This window comes from Hoplias malabaricus, chromosome 10 (assembly GCF_029633855.1).
Source record: "Hoplias malabaricus isolate fHopMal1 chromosome 10, fHopMal1.hap1, whole genome shotgun sequence".
NCBI lineage: Eukaryota > Metazoa > Chordata > Actinopteri > Characiformes > Erythrinidae > Hoplias > Hoplias malabaricus.
Genome location: NC_089809.1, coordinates 22649514 through 22671408, shown reverse-complemented (window position 1 = coordinate 22671408; position 21895 = coordinate 22649514). Strand labels below are relative to the sequence as shown.

The 21895-nt window shown below is 38.6% G+C and overlaps 1 protein-coding gene across 2 annotated transcripts; it reads left to right on the top strand.

Moving 5' to 3' along the window:
• On the top strand, nt 1-17409 carry si:ch211-113g11.6 (uncharacterized protein LOC559008 homolog). Of its 2 annotated transcripts, none has more exons than XM_066682510.1 (14): nt 1-233; nt 3015-3154; nt 3629-3691; nt 4434-4529; nt 6504-6606; nt 6812-6919; nt 10434-10573; nt 10751-10926; nt 11311-11419; nt 11527-11728; nt 14180-14295; nt 14564-14736; nt 14831-14886; nt 15447-17409. In XM_066682510.1, the coding sequence occupies exons 1-14, from the start codon at nt 155-157 to the stop codon at nt 15791-15793; spliced, it is 1908 nt and encodes a 635-aa protein (XP_066538607.1). In that variant the 5' UTR covers nt 1-154; the 3' UTR covers nt 15794-17409. The 2 variants fall into 2 exon arrangements, with proteins under 2 accessions (XP_066538607.1, XP_066538605.1); XM_066682508.1 differs by having other exon boundaries at nt 15444-17409.
• The last annotated feature ends 4486 nt before the right edge of the window (nt 17410-21895 follow it).

Genomic DNA, 21895 nt, shown 5'->3' with positions numbered 1-21895 from the left:
GATGGTGAGGGACAGGAGAGCTCAGACTAGCGCTGAAACCAAAGCTGCGTATTAAACCCAGTCTAAACCCAGCGATTTGGAGGAGGATTTTTTTTCGGTTGCGTGATTTGAAGGACGCTCTTTTCGTTGTGATCCGAAGCAGCTTCTGAGAGCCATGAATCCCATCCTTCTGACGACCCTCTTTACTGTGATTCTGGCGGAAAAATCCCCTCGGCTCAAATTCACAGTGCAAGGTAAGCAGCGTTTTTCTCTCGGGCTCGGGGTTATTTTTTACGACGAAGATGAGAAGCTAAGGACAGTACGTCAGCTAAAGGGACAGGTCGAGAAACGTCGTCTAACGGACGCTCTGTCGGTCTAATGGTGTTTGTGCTGGAGGGTAATGAACAGTAATGAGGGGGCTTGGGGGGATTAGTGCAAATGCTGCGTGCGTGCTTTGCGTATAAAGTCGCCTGTTCCGAGGGCATCCGCTTAGAAACTGTAAACTGGACACAGTTGGGAGTGCAGTGCGTTTGCAACACGCTTTTAAACCCATCTGGTGCCAGTATATTTTCAACTTAATCTTGACCCCCAGAACGTGCAGTTAGATGTGGATGGTTAGCTCTTGGACGGATGAGGAGATGTTCTCCTTTTTGGCCATAGCACAGCCTACTCTACGTCATTCCGAGTGGAGCCCAAACTCGCTCAGACTTCACTTCTTCACCATGCAGTCCAGCTAATAAAGAGTGATGACGGTAATAAAGTCTACAGATAACTCATTCACGTAAAGCAAAACCCGACCGTGTCCGAGGGGGTGAATACTGCAGACACTGCGCCTGTTTTCCTATAAACCCACAAGGGCTGCTGGTCACTGTCACCATTATAGATGAGTGTGGTCAAACCTGGGTCTCGGGTCGATATTTATGGCTTGGTCTCCATGGTAACGCCATCTTGACATATGTTGGTTGTTGGTCAACTGTCTGTGATTACAAACACTGACTTGTTGAGATAAGATTCAGAGCCGGCCACAGTTGCACTTATTGACGAACACAAGGACCCTTTGGACAGGACCCCCGGCTGGACGTAGATTGGTCATCCCCGTGTAATAAGGCTGCTGAAAAGGTCGGACGAGGGATGGGAGGCGCAGGGAAAAAGAAAACTGTTTGTGAAATGCCATTGACCCTTAAATTGTGCTTGTTGTGATGTGTCCAAAGCTGCACAACTGCATTGCAGGTAGGAGCTAATGGAGATGATGCCATTGCAGTAGTCGAGGCTTTTCTCGAAGATCAGAGCTGAAAACACATGCAACCTCGTAACACGCGCGCACACGCACTCACTCACGCGCGCGCTCGCTTGCACACACACACACACACACACACACACACACACAAACAAACATATGGGAAATAGCCCATGGAAAATTCCACACAATCCACCAAGCATTTATTCATTCAGTGCACGCCTTAACGCGTTCCACTCCCCTCACCGACCCACAGCCAATGATGATGTAGACCCTGTTCATCATCATCATCTCCACCATCATCTTTATTGTTGTAGGCTATGTATCACTTGTTCCACGATGTTTGAGCTCCTCTTGATCTCCTGTGTAGTCACACCCAGTTGGCCAACATACACGGTGCCTTGTATAAAGAAGAGCGTGCTTTGACTTGTTACCATTTGGAGGCTGTTTTAGTACCACGGAGAGCGCCTATCGATCTCTCTATCTCGGCCAAAGGAAGGCGCGTCCTCCATTCAAAGCACGTCTATCTGAATTCACAAAGGAGGGGCGAGACACACACACGGCTCCTCTGAAGAGCTGGCTACATCATAAAAAAATATATGCATTCCCCTCTGACAATAAGCTTGATGTGGTCCCTTTTACTGTGTTTGCTAACGCTTAAAATTTAGGTTCCGATTTCAGTTTTCTCCTAATCGCGAAAGAACACCTGTTGATGAACAAGAGTCAGTTCCTATGTTACAGCATACAAATAACACAGAGCTCGAGAGGCACAGGGTACACGCCGTGGGCAGTAGCTTGTCTCAGAAACACATTTGTGTAATGCTTACTGTTGATGTGATGATGTATGGCAGCTGTAAAGAACAGCACACAAAAAGGCAGATGTGCCTTAATTGATTTATCATAAAAACAGTGCAAAACGAATGACACAAATCACTGCTATTATACCCACACAACCAAGCTAAGATGGTTGCACTGAATCCATTGCCTGATCTTTAAACATATGTACGTTTATTTATAAAACACAGTATCCATCATGTTTCAAGTCCTTGAAAATGTCATACAGTTCTGTGCAAAAGACAGAGGCCACCCTTCATGTATTTGACCTCAAAAAAACAGACATTAAGCAAAGGATATTATTTGATCAGTGATGCCAGAAAACAAACAAACAACAGAAGGAAAACCTTTACATAGAGAGACATTTACAAGAGAAAATGACAGAAGTCTTAATGTGTAAATTTACAGTGACATTTCTCAGTGTCTACATTTTCCTTTATTTCAGCTTCGATACTTTAAAAAAAACCTGTTTTCGATGTTTCACAAGAATCTCCAGAGAAGTCTTTCCACAGCTCTTAAATTCATTAGATGTTTGCATTTTCTGCTTCGTGTAATCCAAGTAAGCTCAAACACAGTGATAATGAGGCCAAGGCTCTGGGGTGGCCAGGCCATTGTTCAGCAAACACCTACAATTTATTTATTTTTATTTTACTCTTTTTATAGCTATGTAGCGATGATCTTATCTATCTTATATCTCTTAAAGAATGAACAGGTCTTAGCTTATAGCCATTTGACTGGAATTGTAATAAAGAATGACATCTGACTTTTGCACTGTACTAAAGCCACTGGGAAAATAAAATTGTACATTACATTCACGAGATACAAATATCTACATTATGATTTATATCAAGATAATTTTATTCTTTAAAGTGCTGATGTAAGGCATATTGTTGAAATTTTGAGCAAGTTTGAGTGCCATACACTTCACAGTATAATCCCTTGACCCTTTTAAACTGCCTTTCAGAGCCTACGAGGTTTCACTTCGCGAAACCAGAGAACTACATGACGTTGTACCACCAGCAGGGGAGTGATGTGGTGTATGTGGGGGGCCAGGCAGTCATCTATATGATCACATTCGCCCAGAAAGAAGTGCAGGACACACCGGTAGGGGCCTGACATAGTAACCCAACACCAACCCACACTGTACTCAGCAGTTACCACAGTGTCACTGAAATGCTTTTAGAATATGTAATGTGTGTAATAACACTGGCTACAAACCAAGAGCTTCAGTCAAGAACACTGAAGATCAAAGACATATCAAAGCCAATATTAAACTCCCTTAAAAAGTGAATATATTAACAGATGGGTTCTTTGGAGTGCTGTCATAGAGCAACTGCTTTTGCATCCAGAAAGAGCCTTTCAAGGGATACTCACCTGAAACTGCTCAGTTTAAAAGGTCTGGGATCCAAAAGTTGTTCTTCTTTGAATCACCACAAACAACCTTTTATATTTCTCGGGCCTAGAGAAAATGACACAAATATGGTTTGTTTGAATGCAACACATTCTGTCAAAAAATGAATGCTAAATGAATGAAATGTGATACTAAATGTTAATGTATAATGTTATTAATACACACAGATACAAGTAAAGGCAGAAGAAAGCGCCAAAGACACCTGCCTCACTAGATCAGCGCCTCTACAAGTAAGAGAGCCTTTCACTTCATTATTATGGCACCTCTGTTCACCAAGAGTGAGTTCCTCAAACAGGGATTAAGCCTAATCTTGGACTAAACTGAAGCATCAATGGAGAATCAGCATCAGAAGCTCTATTTAGCTTAAACCTAGCTTTAGATGGGTCTAGGAAATGTTTGAGGGTATGTAACAAGGCTTGAAGTATCACAACTTTCTTTGAATTCTTAGAATCTTAAGACCTGTGTAGTGTGTGATTCTCCAGTCTGATGTGGAAACACAGACTTGTGCAAGAAGATAAGGAAAAAGATTTCTCTGGTTTGCGCTTACATCAAAGCTGAAAGCCAGACTGGAAGAGCTCTTTGTAAATATGAGTTCTCTTCACAAAGGCCAGTCAGAGCAAAGAGCACATCACAGTGTCCTCATTCTAAATGTACAGAAATAGTCATGTGTGAGGAGCGGCACATCACTCATCATCACGCTAGACTGAATGGGGTTATGTTTTAAGGTTAATGGCTTAGAACTCCTGTGAATAACAAGTTCTTTTAAAATGTGGAATTAAAGACGGAAAGCAGAGAACGTTCATCACATTAGTGTTGAAGACTTTGGACGGTATGTCTGCGCTGCTGATCTCCGGCATGTATGATCATGTACAACAATATAATACTTTTTTTGTTTGTTTTAATCCTGTACTGTTCATGTGTTAAACACTCACATCTTGTAAATGTTGTTATATGTTCTTTGTCCCTGCCTAGCTTGAGTGTGATAATTTCATCACTGTCATCGAGAAAGTCAACGACACCTTTGTGGTGTGTGGAACAAATGCGGGCAGTCCAAAATGCTGGCTGCTGGTAAGGTGATATGTTTTCATTTTATTCTATGCATGGTTGTACAGATGTAAACGAACCCTTTGAGGATTCCTGAAAACACTTAATAAATTCAGTAGAATCAAAGAAGACGTCTGTAATTCCTACATCATTTTTATTAAATAACACATTGCATATTTTATTTAAAGTTCTGTAATTGCAAGCACCATTTGATTAAATCTGTTTTGACTAAAAATGGGACGGCACAGTGGCACAACCTGTAGTGTCTCAGTAACACAGCTCCAGGGTCCTGGGGTTGTGAGTTCAAGCCTCGCTCCTGGTGACTTTCTGTGAGGTGTTTGGTGTGTTCTCCTTGTGTCTTTGCTCTCAGAGCTCTGATTTCCTCCCACAGTTCCAAAACACATGTTGGGATTGGCTACTCAAAGAAGTGTCCATAGTTGTGAGTGTGTTGACCTTCTTGTGTCCAGTGATTCCGCGTAGGCTCCGGACCCACCGCGACCCTGAACTGGATAAGAGACTACAGACAATGAATGAATAAATAAAAATAAATAGTTAATTCTCCCATTAGTCAGATTTTCCAGAACTGAAGGTCTAATATGTCAGATTAATGAACATAACTAGATTCTGACACTGAAATCAACTATCTACATTTAGTGTTTTGAAAATGTACAAATGTTAATTATTTTCTGAAGGAAATGTGAATATATTATTAATTCTAATGGTCTCAAGTAGACATAAGACCTATATTTATACATTTTCTATTATTGGTGAACAAATTTTATTCTGACAATCTAAAAAAACCTGTTAAATGTTAGAAATATTTATTATGTGAATATATCTGTAACATGATTTAAATTACTGAAGAAATCAGACATTTACATAATATATATTATTCAGGTTTTTTACCTCTGTTGACATTTTGACACAAATTAAAACAGTTATTATAAAAACAGCAATAAATTGCAGTAACAAAAGCTTTTACAACTTTGAGAAGATAAATATTTAATATAGGCCAACCTTAATATAGCATTTCATTAATGTCAGTCTGGAGGGGGGCACCACAGAAACAGTGTAAGTTGCAAAATTTCCTTTTAGAGAAATGAAACTCTTTGGAGACCCGGCTTCCATCACTACCACTATGAACAATTCTAACTGAAATGGCATTTTTACATCAAAGCAGTAACTGACACTTTCCAACAAAATTATGCAAAAATATCAAAGAGATTGGTGAAAAATCCCTTTAAAAGCACCTTATAGAGAGAATCAACCTTGTTAACCTTGTTAACATGTCCAAGTGTCATTTTGATATGCTAGAAGACAAGAAGAATAAACAGTAAAGAAGAGGACCAAGTGATCACCATGGTTGATTTCTGCTTTGTAAACAGCAGGGTTTCAAAAACAGGCAGCTCCAGACCGTCTTTGTTTATTATGTTGTACCTAAAGAACCAGAATACTATCATTTGGCAAGGTGGGGAAGAGTGGTGAAGGGGTGGGTGGAGGTAGAGATGAAAAGTAAATGCATGTTCATGCATCTGTGCATACTGAATGAAGGGGAAGGAGTTACAACTAAACAACTTTTGAGGCATAAGGGGTATTTTTTTTCTTCTTCTTGGAAATAACTTCTAAACGTGTCATCTCAATTCAGATTTAATTGACCAGAGGGGAACCATACATCATCATCACTCTAGCTCTAAATTGAATAAAAAATTACAGCATCCTGAAATTACAAAGCCCACATTTTAGTAACTGGAGTTCTGTAATCCGCTTTGTTATTGTATCACAGTGCTACATACCAAGCAAACAGGAATTCCCCACTGTGCGTATTAGACATTTTTATTTTTTACAGAAACAGTGGTTACAGCCTGGGCCAAAGTATGAGGTGGATTTTTCCACAGATATATTGGATTAGTCTGAAGGGTAAAGAGGCATCTCTCCTTACACCTGCAGCTTCAGTTGTGCATCTTCAAATTTTTTTTATTTCATTATTTCTTTTATTAGGTAAACAAAACTCTAACAGACATACCTGATCATGGCCAGAGGACTTCAGCCTCAGATATCTCTCCTCCGTTCCCCTCTCAGCGTTCGGTCAGCATCTCAGCAGGTAAGAAGGGGTGGGCCAAGGGTTAATGCCTCTTCATTAGATATTTCCCAGGTCCAGCACTCTTATCTAGATGAATCAGGCTTTCTATAATCAGACAAGAATGTTCTCCTCACACAGGTGCTGCTGAGGCATAATTTCTCTCTCTCTCTCTCTCTCTCTCTCTCTCTCTCTCTCTCTCTCTCTCTCTCTCTCTCTCTGCCATCAGATGGTAGTCTGTATTCTGCTCTATCAGCAGTGGGAAAGCAGTCTGGCTCTGTCCGGCGTACGTACAGCTCCAGCAAGCTGCTGAAGACTGAGAGTAAATGGCTGCTGAGTGAGTAGGCCGAGGTGTTACAATTATAGTGGCAGGCGTGCTAACACTTCCCAGCTACGATTCACATTTATTAGGTCTTACTTTGTAATTGTGCTTTTATTTCTAGACTCTTTTCATCGTAAAGCACTTATTTATAGATTTACTTAGAGTTTAAATGTTGATCTTTAGCCCTGTGAAGGACTGGCGCCCCCTCCAGGGTGTATTCCCGCCTTGCGCCCAATGATTCCAGGTAGGCTTTGGACCCACCGTGACCCTGAACTGGATAAGCAATTACAGATAATGAATGAATGAATGAATGGTGTTGATCTTTATTATTCCAACCTGGTGAGTGTAGGACCTATTGGGTGTTCACAGCTCCAGTTCCAGTTTTAAATGTGTAACTACAGATTATCGGCAATTTTAAAGATGTTTTAACAGTGTTACCCATAAAAAAACATGCAATATTGTGCTTGATCTCCTGTGGGGAAGTCTGATGATAGGGTTTGTGTTTATGATAGATGCATGATAGATGTGTGGACAGTCAAGAATTCCTGCTGGGGATCCAGAATCCAGCCATGGTTTAAGTTAATTAAAACAAACACTAATATTGCTATCCTTATGAACAAACATGTCAAAGATTAAAGGGCTTCTAAAAGTTTAATATATTATCCGTCTTGGTGCTATATCCTTAAGCCTATAGGGTTTGATTGAATTTATAGTTTAATTTGTCTGTATCACACAAACTTCAGAAATCCCTTTTGTGCTTAGCTCAAATCCTGAATGTTAGCACAGCAACCGAATTATTAGCATAGAATTATGACCAAGCTAGCGTTAGTATAACTGCTGTAGCCTTTTTTACAAGAAGAGTTTTTTTTTTTTTACTTTATTCATTGTAGGAGGGTGAAGCAAATTCTTCTTGAGAAATATGAAGCCATTGCAACTTTTCTACTGCTAACACAAAAGCAGAACTAGATGATGGTGGTAGTTTGGGTGAACAAGGCCCAAATTACCAACACACAGAGAGAGAGAGAGAGAGAGAGAAAGAGAGAGAGAGAGAGAGAGAGAGAGAGAGAGAGAGATGATTTGTGCTGTGTAGGTCTCTCAGCCTCAGACGGCTGTACAAATCATTCTAAATAAAACAATGATTTTTAGCACAAAGTGAATATAGATGAGAAATCCATCCATCCATCCATTATCTGTAACCGCTTATCCAATTCAGGGTCGCGGGGGGTCCAGAGCCTACCTGGAATCATTGGGCGCAAGGCGGGAATACACCCTGGAGGGGACGCCAGTCCTTCACAGGGCTAGATGAGAAATCTTTAACTTCTAATTTTGATACCTACCTTACCAATTGCTATGTTAGTGTTAGCATGCATAATGTTGAATTTGTATGATAATAATATAAAAGTTTTATAGCACATACATACTATTTATATGTTTCAGGAAATAAGAGTTGTATATTGTGATACAGTTGCCCTGTGAAGGACTAGCGCCCCCTCCAGGGTGTATTCTTGCCTTGCGCCCAATGATTCCAGGTAGGCTCTGGACCCACCGCGACCCTGAATTGGATAAGCGGTTACGGATAATGAATAGGGCGGCACGGTGGTGCAGCAGGTAGTGTCACAGAGCTCCAGGGGCCTGGAGGTTGTGGGTTCGATTCCCGCTCCGGGTGACTGTCTGTGAGGAGTTGGTGTGTTCTCCCCGTGTCTGCGTGGGTTTCCTCCAGGTGCTCCGGTTTCCTCCCACAGTCCAAAAAACACACGTTGGTAGGTAGATTGGCGACTCAAAAGTGTCCGTAGGTGTGAATGTGTGTGTGTGTCTGTGTTGCCCTGGGGACTGGCGACCCCTCCAGGGTGTATTCCCGCCTTGTGCCCAATGATTCCAGGTAGGCTCTGGACCCACCGCGACCCTGAATTGGATAAGCAGTTACAGATAATGAATGAATGAATATATTGTGATACAAATACATATACAGATATAAGGAACTGCAGATACAGAGGGATGATTCTACAACAGAAATCATATATATTTGTGCCATAAATATTTCCAGATTTACATCTAAATTTAAAATCTTTTCTCTCATGCTTTTAATCCTCAATCATTAACCAGCCCTGTACCAAGTTATGTCACGTTTATGTCTTTCTTGACACCTTTGGTCTTTGCTGTTTTGTGTTTTGACATCTGAAAACATCTTTCAGTCCTTGAGAATGGCTCTATAAGTTGAACGTATTCTTCTTTTTCTTCTTTTGTTATTTATGTAATTTGAGTAATCTCTTCTCTCTGTTGAAGTGACCACAGATATGTAGATGCAATAAGATTCATTTTCTTAGCAGCACCGTTCACTGTTATCTAATTGCAGTTGTTCTGCATTCACCAGAAAATAAGTAAATAAATAATCCACTCAAAGTAGTTGTTTTTCAAAAGTTTCAGTCATCACAGTGTCTTCAAAAGGTGTTTTTCTAGTCTTTAAACAGGAAAATATTTCTCTAGAGAAAACTGTGCAGCTGTATTATTCGAGCAGGCATTTTTACCACAGATGTAGTGATGGTTCAATTTTTCATTTTTTCCTGAGTGTCTCTTTAAAGACTTTGAGTTTGTGTGGTATGACCCCTTAATGAGGCACAGAGAGAGATTTGGGAGGAGAAACCCAGCTGTGAAAAAGAAAGGGTGGGGTGTGTGTGTGTGTGTGGGGGGGGGGTGCTTTCAATAGCTTGTTATCTACTTACTGAAAGGGGGAGATGCACTGAGAGAATTTTTCTTTGCTATCAGCTCTGTGTCTGATTCTACAGTTCAAAATTAATCTCTGGTTATGGCCCCAAGTACTTTGACCTGAAAAGAATGAACTTAATCAACAATACTACATGGACAGCAGTGGAAAATATGTGGTGCATATTTCTGTACTCTTCTCCAGGACAAGTTAATGCTTCCTCTCACAGATATCTGTCTCATGATATGAAAAATGATTTAAACAGGCTTAGTGACAACACTAGGAGTAAATGAGGAAAATCTAAAGATATGATTATATGCATGACGTTGCAGGAACTTTTCCTATCATGAAACGCTAGAGCAAAGGAAGAAAGAATGTTGCAGAGACATGCAGGATAATATCTGTAGCCGTTTCCCTGACATTGCACCCTGGTACAAAGCACATCAATTTCAAACTCTGTGCTTGCATGTGATATCCTAATGAATTTGGTCAAGCTTAGTCTTTTGTTTGTATGCAAGTTCTGTACTGGAACATAATGACCTCCAGTGAGAATTAATATGCTTGTGCTATGAATGCACAATCCTGTAAATAGATATCCTTTGCTGTTGATTTCTTCAGATTAACACCCACAGTGGAGGATTAGTTAGCATTTCTGCTAGGGTTGTGTTTGACACCAAAAGCATTTGCCTTCAGGGACACATTAAACAAGCTTAAAATAGATGTATGTGAAAATAATACTTTTAACAGTGTAGAGAGGGCAAAACAATCCTTTGTTGTATGAAAGCAGCAACAGTCTGCTCAATCTGTCTGTCTTTCTCTCTCTTTCAGACCCTCAGTTTGCTGGAGCTGCAGTCATTCCTGCCACACAGAAGTACAATGAGGAGATCTATTTTTTCTTCAGCGAGACCAACAAAAGTGCTTCTTTGGATGAAGAGCCATTCAGAGCGCGAATTGGCCGAATTTGCACGGTAGCCATGTGCAGCATTTTTATTTGTGTTCACCGAGTATATAAATATCATTCTAACATCAACATAATTCACATAAAATGTGTCATATGTTGTGTTATTTATTAAAAATGACTAATTCTGTGGTGTACTGAAATGACCAGGATCTTGGATGATGTAATCTGCATTTGTCTGATCTAGAGTGATGAGGGAGGCATAAAGACTGTGCTGTCAGACTCCTGGACTACGTTCCTGAAGGCTCGTGTGATGTGTGGGACAGCCAGCACGCCTCAGCAGTACAACAACATCCGACGAGCATTTGTGCTCATATTCCAGCATCGGACTGGTGTCATATATGGACTCTTCTCCAATGTGTGGTGAGTAGCAATAATGCATCTCTGACTGTCTACTCTGTAGATCAGAAATATACTAGATTTTGCTTCATATAAATCAATGGACACTAGAATAGATTCAAAAGAAAAACCTTGTATCTCAATTATTGCCAGCTGTCAACATTTCATGAAAATCATAGCAAGAGAAATGGTCCAAAAGGGCTTCTAATTTATTTTTGTTAAATTTGCTTACACTGGCAGATCAGGCCATTTTTCCCTACCTAGTATTTTTTTTCTGAGTGCAATGATATATGTATGTGCCATTCACAAGTGATATAACATTATAAATACTGCATGCTTAGGAGTCATTCAAAGGGTGTCAGTAACTTTTATTTTACCAATCCTTCTTGTGTTCTGATTTTGTAATAGGGACACTACTAAAGTCTGTGCATACTCCATTGAGGAAATCGACCAGGCTTTTGCTAAATCTAAGCTGAAAGGCTACAGCAGTCCACTCACTGGACACCGGCCTGGAATGGCAAGTCTCCTCTCTACAATCACTTTGACCTTCACTTTAACAATCTCTTTCTGCAATCTTCCTTCCATTTAGTGGAGAGAATACATAATTTGCTGTTTTTTTTCCAGTGTGCCTCTAAGAATAATTCAGCAGCTCTGAACGCAAAGACCCTGGGAGTGATCAAGGATCACCCTGAGATCGAGGAAGTGATCTGGCCAGTAGGAGGAGCTCCTCTGGACCTGCCCACTGATGACCACTTCACACAGGTAGTGGCAGACACTGTGCTGGCTGTCAATGAGGAACACTACAGTGTTATCTACCTCGGCACAGGTGAGAGAAAAAGATTAATATTAATGTAGAGAGCTCCTGTACTAATACTTTACTGAAAATAGATTTAGAATAAGTTAAAAGTCCTATTGTTGCTGTGGTTATACTGTAACTACATTTATAAATGATCTTTCTATAACACCCCTGAAACCTCATAGAAGGAGGAAATTGTCCAAATTTCTGACTATTCATTGTTTTATTTGAATCTTAGAAAAGGCATGATCAATGTTTTACAGAGCTCTGATAAAACATTGTGATTGTAGGTTTAAAATCCTGCATGCCCTGAAGGGTCAGCTTCCAGTAAAGTCTATTTATTCTTCCACTCAAACCCACTGCACTTGATGTTTAATAAATAAATTAAAGCAGTTAAACATTAAAATCTGCTGAATCATACCCTTCAGGTCCAGAGCTCAATACCCTTGCTCTAGGGCTGTGGTCTCCAACACTTCTCCTAAGGATCTGATTAAAGATTAGTTTATACCTGCATCTAACAGGTTGTACAACAGCACACTCACAACACGTAATCATTTTATACAGTCTGTCAAGGACTTATGGAGAAGTTAATTGGCTGGAGCAGGTCCGGCAGATTGAGGCTAGAGTTAGACAGGAGGAATGTACAAAGCACCGATTCTAGAACTTTAAATGCAAATAAATCATGGATGCAATGATGTGCAAATCATTTAAACCCTATATATAATTAAAAAAAATTACAAAGACAATATTGCAATTGTTAAAACTGTTCATTGAAAAATAATTGCCCACATTGATATTAAACCCAGCAACACATTCCATAAAAATAGGGATGGAGCAACAAGTAATTTGTAATGCTACAAAAAAAAAATACAAGTGAGTGTGCCAAAATACAACTGGCAATAGGCCAGTGACATGACTGGGTTTAAAAAGAGCGTCTCAGAGAGTCTTTCAGAAGTAAAGATGGGGATGGGTTTACCGCTTTGTAAAAGACTGCAAATAAATAATTTAAAATAATTTAAGAATAATGTTTCTAAACTTAAAACAATTAAAATGTGGGGGTTTCATTATCTACAACACATATCATTAAAGGTTTCAGAGAATCTGGAGTAATCTCTATATGCAAGCAACAAGTGAATCAAAAACCAACAAGATTCTATAGTGGAAATTGTCACATGGCCTCAGAAACACTTCCAAAAACAAATGTCTGTGAAAATAGTTCATTGCTACATCCACTATTTCAAGTTAAAATTCTATCATGCAATGAAAAAAAAACATATAACCAGGATCCAGAAATGCTGCTGCCTGCCCTGGGCCTCATTTAAGATGGACTGATGGGAATTGAAAAAGTGTCCTTTGGTCCAAGGAAACAAAATATTTAATTCTTTATGGAAATAATAGATGACCACTGGGCTAAAGAGGAGAAGGACCATCTGGTTCTGGTTATAAGTTAACAGTTCAAAAGCCATTATCCATGAAGGTATGTCAGTGCATTCGCATTGTTAGTATATCCCTGCTGTCCAAAGAAAACATGTATCTTCCAAAAGAGTAAATGTATATGAGAAGGAAAAAACCTTCTATTGGTCCATTCACCATGAAATATGCACACAATAGGAATATAAAGATCCTCTGCTCTGTTAATGTGATATAGTAAACCAAAAATCAACAAATAATAGAGCTACATATTGTTCTTTGTAAAGTGACAATATACAGGTTTGTAACAACATGCTGCCATCTGGACAACATCTTTTTCTAGGGAGGCCTTTTTTATTTCAGTAAGGCCAATGCACATTCTGCATGAAGACAACAGCATTGTAAAAGTGTCAGGGTGCTAACCTAGTCCAGACTTTAATAGTCCATTAAAAATAAATGGTGCATTATCAAATGATAAACACTGTAATGGCGACCCTTAACTGTTAAGCAGATGTTAATCCTGTAACAAGAAAAATGGGAAGACATTTCACTTTCAGAACTACAGCATTTGGTCTTCTCAGTCCCCAAATATTTACAGTGTTGTGGTAAATAAAGTAAAACAGTGGTAAACATGTCCCCCCGCCCCCGTCTCACCCAATTCCAATTGTGTAAATATTTTTTAAAACAATTAACTTACTTTTTTACAACATTTAAAATGTTGTCTACAAAAACTATATATGGGGCTTAAATTATTTTAAATTATATTTCATTTTGTTTTATTTACATTTCTCCCAACATCCCAATTTTTTGGAAATGGTCATTGCCTTAGAGCAGGGCTTCCATTCAAGCAGAAGCATGTCTGACCTCAGTAGGTCTCAGTTTTCAAACTGGTTAGTTATTTTAAGAATGCCCCTGATAATTGTAGTTGTAATTACAATCTGCTGTAAACTGGCTCTTGTAAATGCCTTGGAAATAGTGTTATTGCTACTGGTGTATTTTAATAAATTTTCTTACAACATTGTCTTTATGATCTTATTAAGAATGTGCTCATTTTGCTTGCCATTGTTACAGAGCAGGGGAAAGTCCTGAAGGTGCTCCACACTAATGAAGAAGCTTTCATCATATCACAGTACTCTCTGTTCCACAATGAGGGCCCCATCATTAACATGGTCATCGACTCACAGAAGGTACACTGTACTCTACTTACCCCTTAAATGAAGATCTGAAGAAATAAAATAATTTTGAACCTTGTCTGGTCATGCTTACACTATAAAGGATGAACCCAGTCTGGAGGTTAGATGTACGACTGTGGCAGTGTAGCCAGGAGCTGTCAGAGAGACAGATTGGGAACATTAACTTCAGCTTGGTGAATCATCCCGATATCATACCCAGACCATGTTTAACAGCGGCTCCAGATGAATCCTTTTTCACCCTGTCCATCTTGTTTTCTTCTAGGGTCACCTTTATGTTGGCACAGCAATGGAAATCCAGCGTCTCCCGCTGGCTGATTGTACCCGTTATGGAGACAGCTGCCGGGAGTGCATCCTCTCCAGAGACCCTTACTGTGGGTGGGACTTGGCTAAAAAGAAGTGTCTGGCAATTCCAATAAATTACAACATCTCTACAGGGTGCAGATCTGTTTGGTTCAACATCAACAACAACATATTTTATATGGAACTGTTTGTAAATATACTTAATTCACATTTTCCTTTTTTCATACAGGGGATTCTTACAAGGCCTTGATCAGTCCAATGCATCAGTCTGTGGAGATGCTTCTGGTGAGTACTTAAATGCAAAATGTAAAAAAAAAAGTGCTTATGACTGTGCACATTTTTAAAAAGGCAGTCTTTTTTAACTTTGTCTTGACTTTGACAATTTGTTGTTAGTAAGCTTTTGTTTATATCAAGTTTCCTCTGACGTAACTATATGACCCACATTTACACCATGCAGTTTCCTTACAATGCAAAATTTCTGTAAGCCATATTTTTTCTGTTGTACTGAGATGATTCAACATATATATATATATATATATTTTGTTAACACTTTTAGAAGAGTTCTTCTACCATTTGGTAATAGTTAAGAACATGTTTTTTCTCTGAATCATTAAAATTCTATGCAAAGTAAAAATGATAAAGCATGTGTTGAATACCAATAAAAAACATAATAAACAACAGGTTTAGGCTGGAATGAGGCTTTTCTTTAAATGAAATTAAATCTAGTAAATGTACTTGAGTTTTAGTAACACAGCAAGCATCAGCATAAAGAATATCAGCATAATCTGTCAAACTGTTTCAGTAATCAAACATCAGTCACTAAAATGCTCTTTGTTGTGCAGCAGTTTTAAAGCCACACAGCACAATTCCAAAGGAAGTGCAAGTGGCAAAAGATGGCCCAGTTCATTTGCCTTGCCCTGTTCACTCTTACCACGCCACCTATGTATGGGAGAAGGACAACTGTGTGAAGCGTTACCCCTGCATTATCACTGGCTCATCTTGTGTGCTGGCACCGACTCCGGAGCTGCCGCTGAAGGAGGGAGTGTTCCGTTGTATGGTGCTGGAGAGTGGCCTAAAGAAGGAAGTGGTGTCCTATAAACTGGTGTTTAACACCGGAACCCAGTCCACTTCCCCGGCCTCCACACTGGCTTTGTCTTTGCTGTTGGCTTTGACTGGCCTCTGGCTTCAGTAGTCTTGCCCTGCCAGCTGAGCAACCTACTGGAGATAAGGGCAGAGAGTTTTGATACCAAGGTTAGGTTCGCAGAGCATGAGCGCATTCAAGACCTATCAAAAACAGGGCAGGAAAACAACTGGTTTCCATGCAACCTATACTGTGCTTTTGTTTGTGATTCTAGCGGGTAAAGCGGTTTCTATTGATCACCAAAAAGTGGAGAAAAAACTTTAATGTGAACCATTTGCCAAATGACACACACTATATCATCACAGTCCCATTACATAGATAACTTCAAATTGTCATGCTGTTAAAATATTTCCTGGTATCCCATAACAAGCACCCAGTCCTGGATATATATACATAAAGGGTTTGTACCAATTAACATCATGCTTTCGTGGTGTTACTAATTTGCGAACCTAGCCTGAGATACAAAGAACCAGGACAACATCTTCCACAGTGTATAAACAAGATACTCAGCCCTTCTCAATTACAAACAAGATAATGTAATGCTGTAATCTGCAAAATATTCTGTTATAAATATTGATTTTTTCACACACTGAGGTATCCACAGATTCAAAGCCTTAAGAACATGGGAGCTCTCCCTAAGCACAATTCACGGTTTGAGCAAAAGCTGCAGAATCTGACTTGGCTTATTGCATTGTGTTGGGTCTCATTTTCAGCCTGTTAGCTTTTTTGCTGGCCAGCGGGTGGAAAGAAAACATACAGGCAGATGTTTCATCCAAATGTGTCACTGTGCAAAACAGAATCACTACATCATTACAGAGGCCTATAGTATTTCATACTTGTGTGCTCATATGTGATTACATTTTGTTTCTATACATATTACATTTGAAAATGTGAAATGATGGCCAAATAAGCTTGAATAGATTAACTGTAGACTTGCATTTTGTAGTTGCTGTGAAAATAAGCTTGTGATTAATCTTACTTATATTGTTAATGCTCTGCATATGCTGATCTCCACCATTGCTGCCTATGTGAATGGAAAAGTATTCCTGATGGTTTTCTAGTTCTTGTGCACTGCGTTTTCAGAGTGATCATAATTTCATCTTTAGGGTTTTCTTTTACTGTCACTGTTTTTACACAAGTAAATGTCTTTATATCACATTTCTGATCAAACAATTGTTCATATGGGACAGTAGTTACCACTTGGGAGGACAAGAGGTAGAAGGTGACAGAGAGTCAGTCACTCTTTAGAGGAATTTTGAGATTGGAACATCCGCTATTGTCTTATTCCCAACTTAAACTCTCCCAGTGCAACTGATCCCATATGGCAGTTATGTCTTTAACCTCATTCATTTATTTCTGCTCACTGTATATCACAAATCAGTGCAATTACTCAACACAGTAATATTTAAAGTATTAATTACTAATATGAACAATATGTAGTATGTGTTGATTGCTGTCTGTTATTTCTATTTTTATGGAAGACATCTTTGTTGTTGACGTTAGCATTGTTTTGTTTGTTTGTGAAGAAAATGTTTTTTGCACATGTCCCCCCACTCTTACCCAAGTTTTCATTTTGCACATATTTCTCCAGAGACAGCTCTCTAGATCCAGATCTGATCTAATCTGGACAAAAATCCCTCTGTTAAATTGATCGAACGTTAATAAAAGTGATGAAAAAAATATTTCACTGACATTTTTCTTTACATACCTATATCTGAACAACTTGTTTATTTAGATTTTAGCTGATACTGAGCACACACTGTTTATTGAACAAAGTAATGGGTAAATTTTATTATATTTATTATTATATTTTTTTATATGTTTTCTTATTTGTAGATGCAAGTTTTAACTTTTGAAAAATACACTTTTGTACTGACTAGGATTTGAAAATGATATATCCAAACGTTTCTATTCACCTGCTAAGAAATCTGAAATGAAGTTTGCTGAAAAAATATCTAAAGTTTTCAGTTTCGCGTAATGTTGTCAGCCAAGACATTTTATGTGTCAATGATTTGTTTTTTAAGGTTATACTTTTTAAGGTTTAATTTATTTTAAATATAGATTTTAAGATTTAAAAAAAATTATATTGACACTAAAAATTCAAACTGTACAGTTATTTAAACAATTGAGACAACTGAATTTGCAAATAAAATGTAGTTTCCATGCTTTCCAGTAGCACTCAGCTACATGAAGACATTTAGGTTTTTACAGTTTGCAGTAATTCATATTGCATCCTAAACTAAATCAATAAGTGAGCACGAATGTATTAAAGTCCTGGATGTGGTTACAATATGTATTGAGGTTCCTTCAGTGAACTGAAATTGTTCGGTTTTTCATATCCCCATTTCTGATTCTAACTGAAAAAGCTGCTTTGTGCAAGAGTACCATATTGGTGTTGGCCATCTTTGCCTCATCAGGTACACCTACAAAGCACTGGATGTTTGAGTCTCACAGACACCCACCATAGCTCAGATAGTTGCACTGTGATGTAAATACTGACTGACATGATCCAAAGGAAATTTGAACTCACTTGCAGATTGATACAGGAAATGAAATTGCATTCGGTTGATAGCCAAGAGACAGTATTATATATAGAAAAGTTCTGTCTGGTTCACGAGGGATAGCTCTCACAGTCAGTGTAAGTGGTGTGCATAATATGCATTACCACATTTTGAAAGCACAAGGAAGCACAATATTCCAGAACAGATGTTGGAGTCTCTGCTTGATTGTCATTTCATTTATTTTGGCTTGTTTATTTTGGAGGTATGCCAAAGACCAAAGATTTTTCTATGTTCTGAAATTGATCCAAAACCGATCAGTCAGTACCAATGAGAATTGTTTAGACTTTTCCCATCCCAGACTTTCTTCAGCTTCAAATTTGCAGCACTTAAGACACTTTTACAAATGCATACCTCAAAATCCCCCTGCTACAAACTCAAAGATATTTTGCAATCACTACAATGTTGAAACAAACCATTAGTATTTTTTAGTGTGAACCGTACAGCATGCTCTTCTATTCCTGAAATAAATGATACTGTAGTTTATGTTTTACATATAGCAGACTAAGTCCTAGATTTCACCTTCACTTACGAAAAAATAAAACAAAAGAAGAAATGGTACATTGATGTATACAAGACAAACACCATTATTATTAAAGATTATGCAGGTGTTAAACACCACTTACAGTGTCTAACTATGAGCCGATTCAAATAAAACCTGTCTGAATTGTCATTACATACTGGAAACTATTATGAAATATTGTTTAAAAGGTACACTGTCTTATTTATTTATTTATTTTAAAAAATATATAATAATAATAATTATTATATATTAATTATAATTATAATTATTATTTAACACTTAAAGAAAAATATGTTTTATTCAGTTACATTGAAGCCATTCATATTTTGTTGCTAATTCCTATCTTTAGTTTTATTTAAATATTTTCTTGTTATTTGACCTGGCACATGCTGATGTTGGAATTTTAAAAATGTATTTATTAAAAATTATTTAAGTATCCAAAAAGAGATGCTAGAGTATACACACTTCAGTTCCTGTACTAATAGGTGCTGGATGTATAAAAAACTTCCACTGAAGTTCCAAGTTACTCAGTATTCCTCTATGTCATTTTTGCTGTCATATTTAGACACCAGTCTAGAGAAGGAAATTTAAATTTAAACCTTGTGAAGTGTTTCACCATCTTGGAAAGATGAGTCTGACTCTGAAATATTTGTACAATTGCCAAGTGTTTCCTAAGATATGAAGTGTAACATCTAGTTTTAAGTGGCCTATTGTCAATTGAAAATGATAAAGAGAGATAAGAGAGTGTCATGATCTGAACTTCCTTGGCTAGTGACATAATGGGTGATCTTTACCAGCACAATGGCATTCCTCTCAGCCCAAATATTATAAGTAAGGCTCATGTTTTTCCAGCACTGTGACAGCTAGCTGGGTAGTCCTTTAATACACAAAATGTGCTGAAATGCCAGTCTTTATTTATTCAAAGACATAAATATTCATTTATTGTCTGAAACTGCTTATCCAATTCAGGGTCATGATGGGGCCGGAGCCTACCCGGAATCACTGGGCGCAAGGTGGAAATACACCCTGGAGTGGGTGCCAGTCCTTTAGAGGGCGACACATACAGTCACACATTCACTCACCCCTACAGACAATATTGAGTTGCCAATCCACCTACCAATGTGTGTTTTTGGACTGTGGGAGGAAACCGGAGCACCCGGAGGAAACCCACACAGACACTGGGAGAACACACCAAACTCCTCACAGACAGTCACCCAAAGTGGGACTTGAACCCACAATCTCCAGTTCCCTGGAGCTGTGTGACTGCGACACTTCCTGCTGCGCCACCATGCCACCAAGACATAAATATGCACGTGAAAAATTAAAGGTGCCTAAGGAGCAAAAGTATTGCTCTTAGACATAAAAGACATAAAGCTGTAATGAATGACTTGCTTGGTTAAATAAAGGTTAATTACAATTTGCCATTTCCTTCTCTCTTATCCATCCATTATCTGTAACCGCTTATCCAATTTAGGGTCGCGGGGAGTCCAGAGCCTACCTGGAATCATCAGGCGCAAGGCGGGAATACACCCTGGAGGGGACGCCAGTCCTTCACAGGGCAACACAGACACATTCACTCACGGACACTTTCGAGTCACCAATCCACCTGCAACGTGTGTTTTTGGACTGTGGGAGGAAACCGGAGCACCCGGAGGAAACCCACGCGGACACGGGGAGAACACACCAACTCCTCACAGACAGTCACCCGGAGCTGGAATCGAACCCACAATCTCCAGGCCCCTGGAGCTGTGTGACTGCGACACTACCTGCTGCGCCACCGTGCCGCCCCCTTCTCTCTTATATTTAGAAATTTATACATATATGTACAATATTTATGACTTCTATGAGAAATAATAATCTGACCATACACATTTTATATATATATAGACCTATTACACCACTGGAAATCCTGTTAATTTCCCTTTTAAATGGGTGCAACACACATACTCAGCTACATTGCTCATCCAACAAATGCATGTTCCTTACAACTGTGGCACAATTCTTTTTTTTAAACAGATTTGTCTTCAAATTTGTACTTTGAGAGTATTCTTAATAGAAGCATCTCAAGGGTCATCTGTAAATTTGTTTAATAATTTACCATGCAGCATATTCTGACACATTTAAACATTTGGTCTCTTTGATTTTGTGTGAACTCATTACAGCCTGCTTTACTATATCTTTTGCTCCTTCATTCTTGATGTTTTTCAGTCATTGGGAATGTAGGCAACTCAAAACCCCTGACAGCATTCTAATGCAGCAGTACACAACTAGCCAAGAAACAACAAAACAACAGGTGTGAAATTAGTATGGTTTCAGTAAACTATAATTCATAAATTTATAATATAAATATATATATTTATAGATAAAATAAATAATAGAGGGTTGCTATTCCATTTCACTCACCCTTTGATTTTTATAATGACAACTGATGGTCAGTTGCTCATTATAAACACATTCCCTGGGGTGATTCCTTATTGCACATTGTGTCAGGAAGCATGTAAATTAATCATTAGACATCCACATATATACATATACAGTACATATATGCGTGTTTGTGTGCGCACACGTGTGTGTATGTACAGATAGTAGGATTTTAGAAGCAAATGTTTGTCCCATTAATAGTGTGGAAAACTTGACCTCAATCCAGTGAAACACCATTGGGATTAATTGTGACAGGCCTTATTACCCAGAATAAGCAGTCAACATCAGTAATGTTCTTGGAGCCAAACTGAAGCAAATCCCCATTGCCATGTAAAGATTTCCCAGAGAAGTGGAGACTGTTATTGCTACAAAATGCGACTGCTCCATATAAATGTACATGTGCAAGATATTCAACAAAATATATATGGATATAACGTCTAAATATCCACACACGTTTAACTGCATAGTGTGAATCAACAACATCTGACCAAGGACTAGTCAACATGGAACACCTAGAACACTCATCTAAAAGTTCGGTCTTATGCTGGTCTTAGAGTAAGGACTTTTTTCCAGTAAAGCAGCCTTTTAGGCTTTTAGGCCAAAATGTATGACTTAATTTGCATCTCCTTTAAGAATGATGTGGTTTTGTGT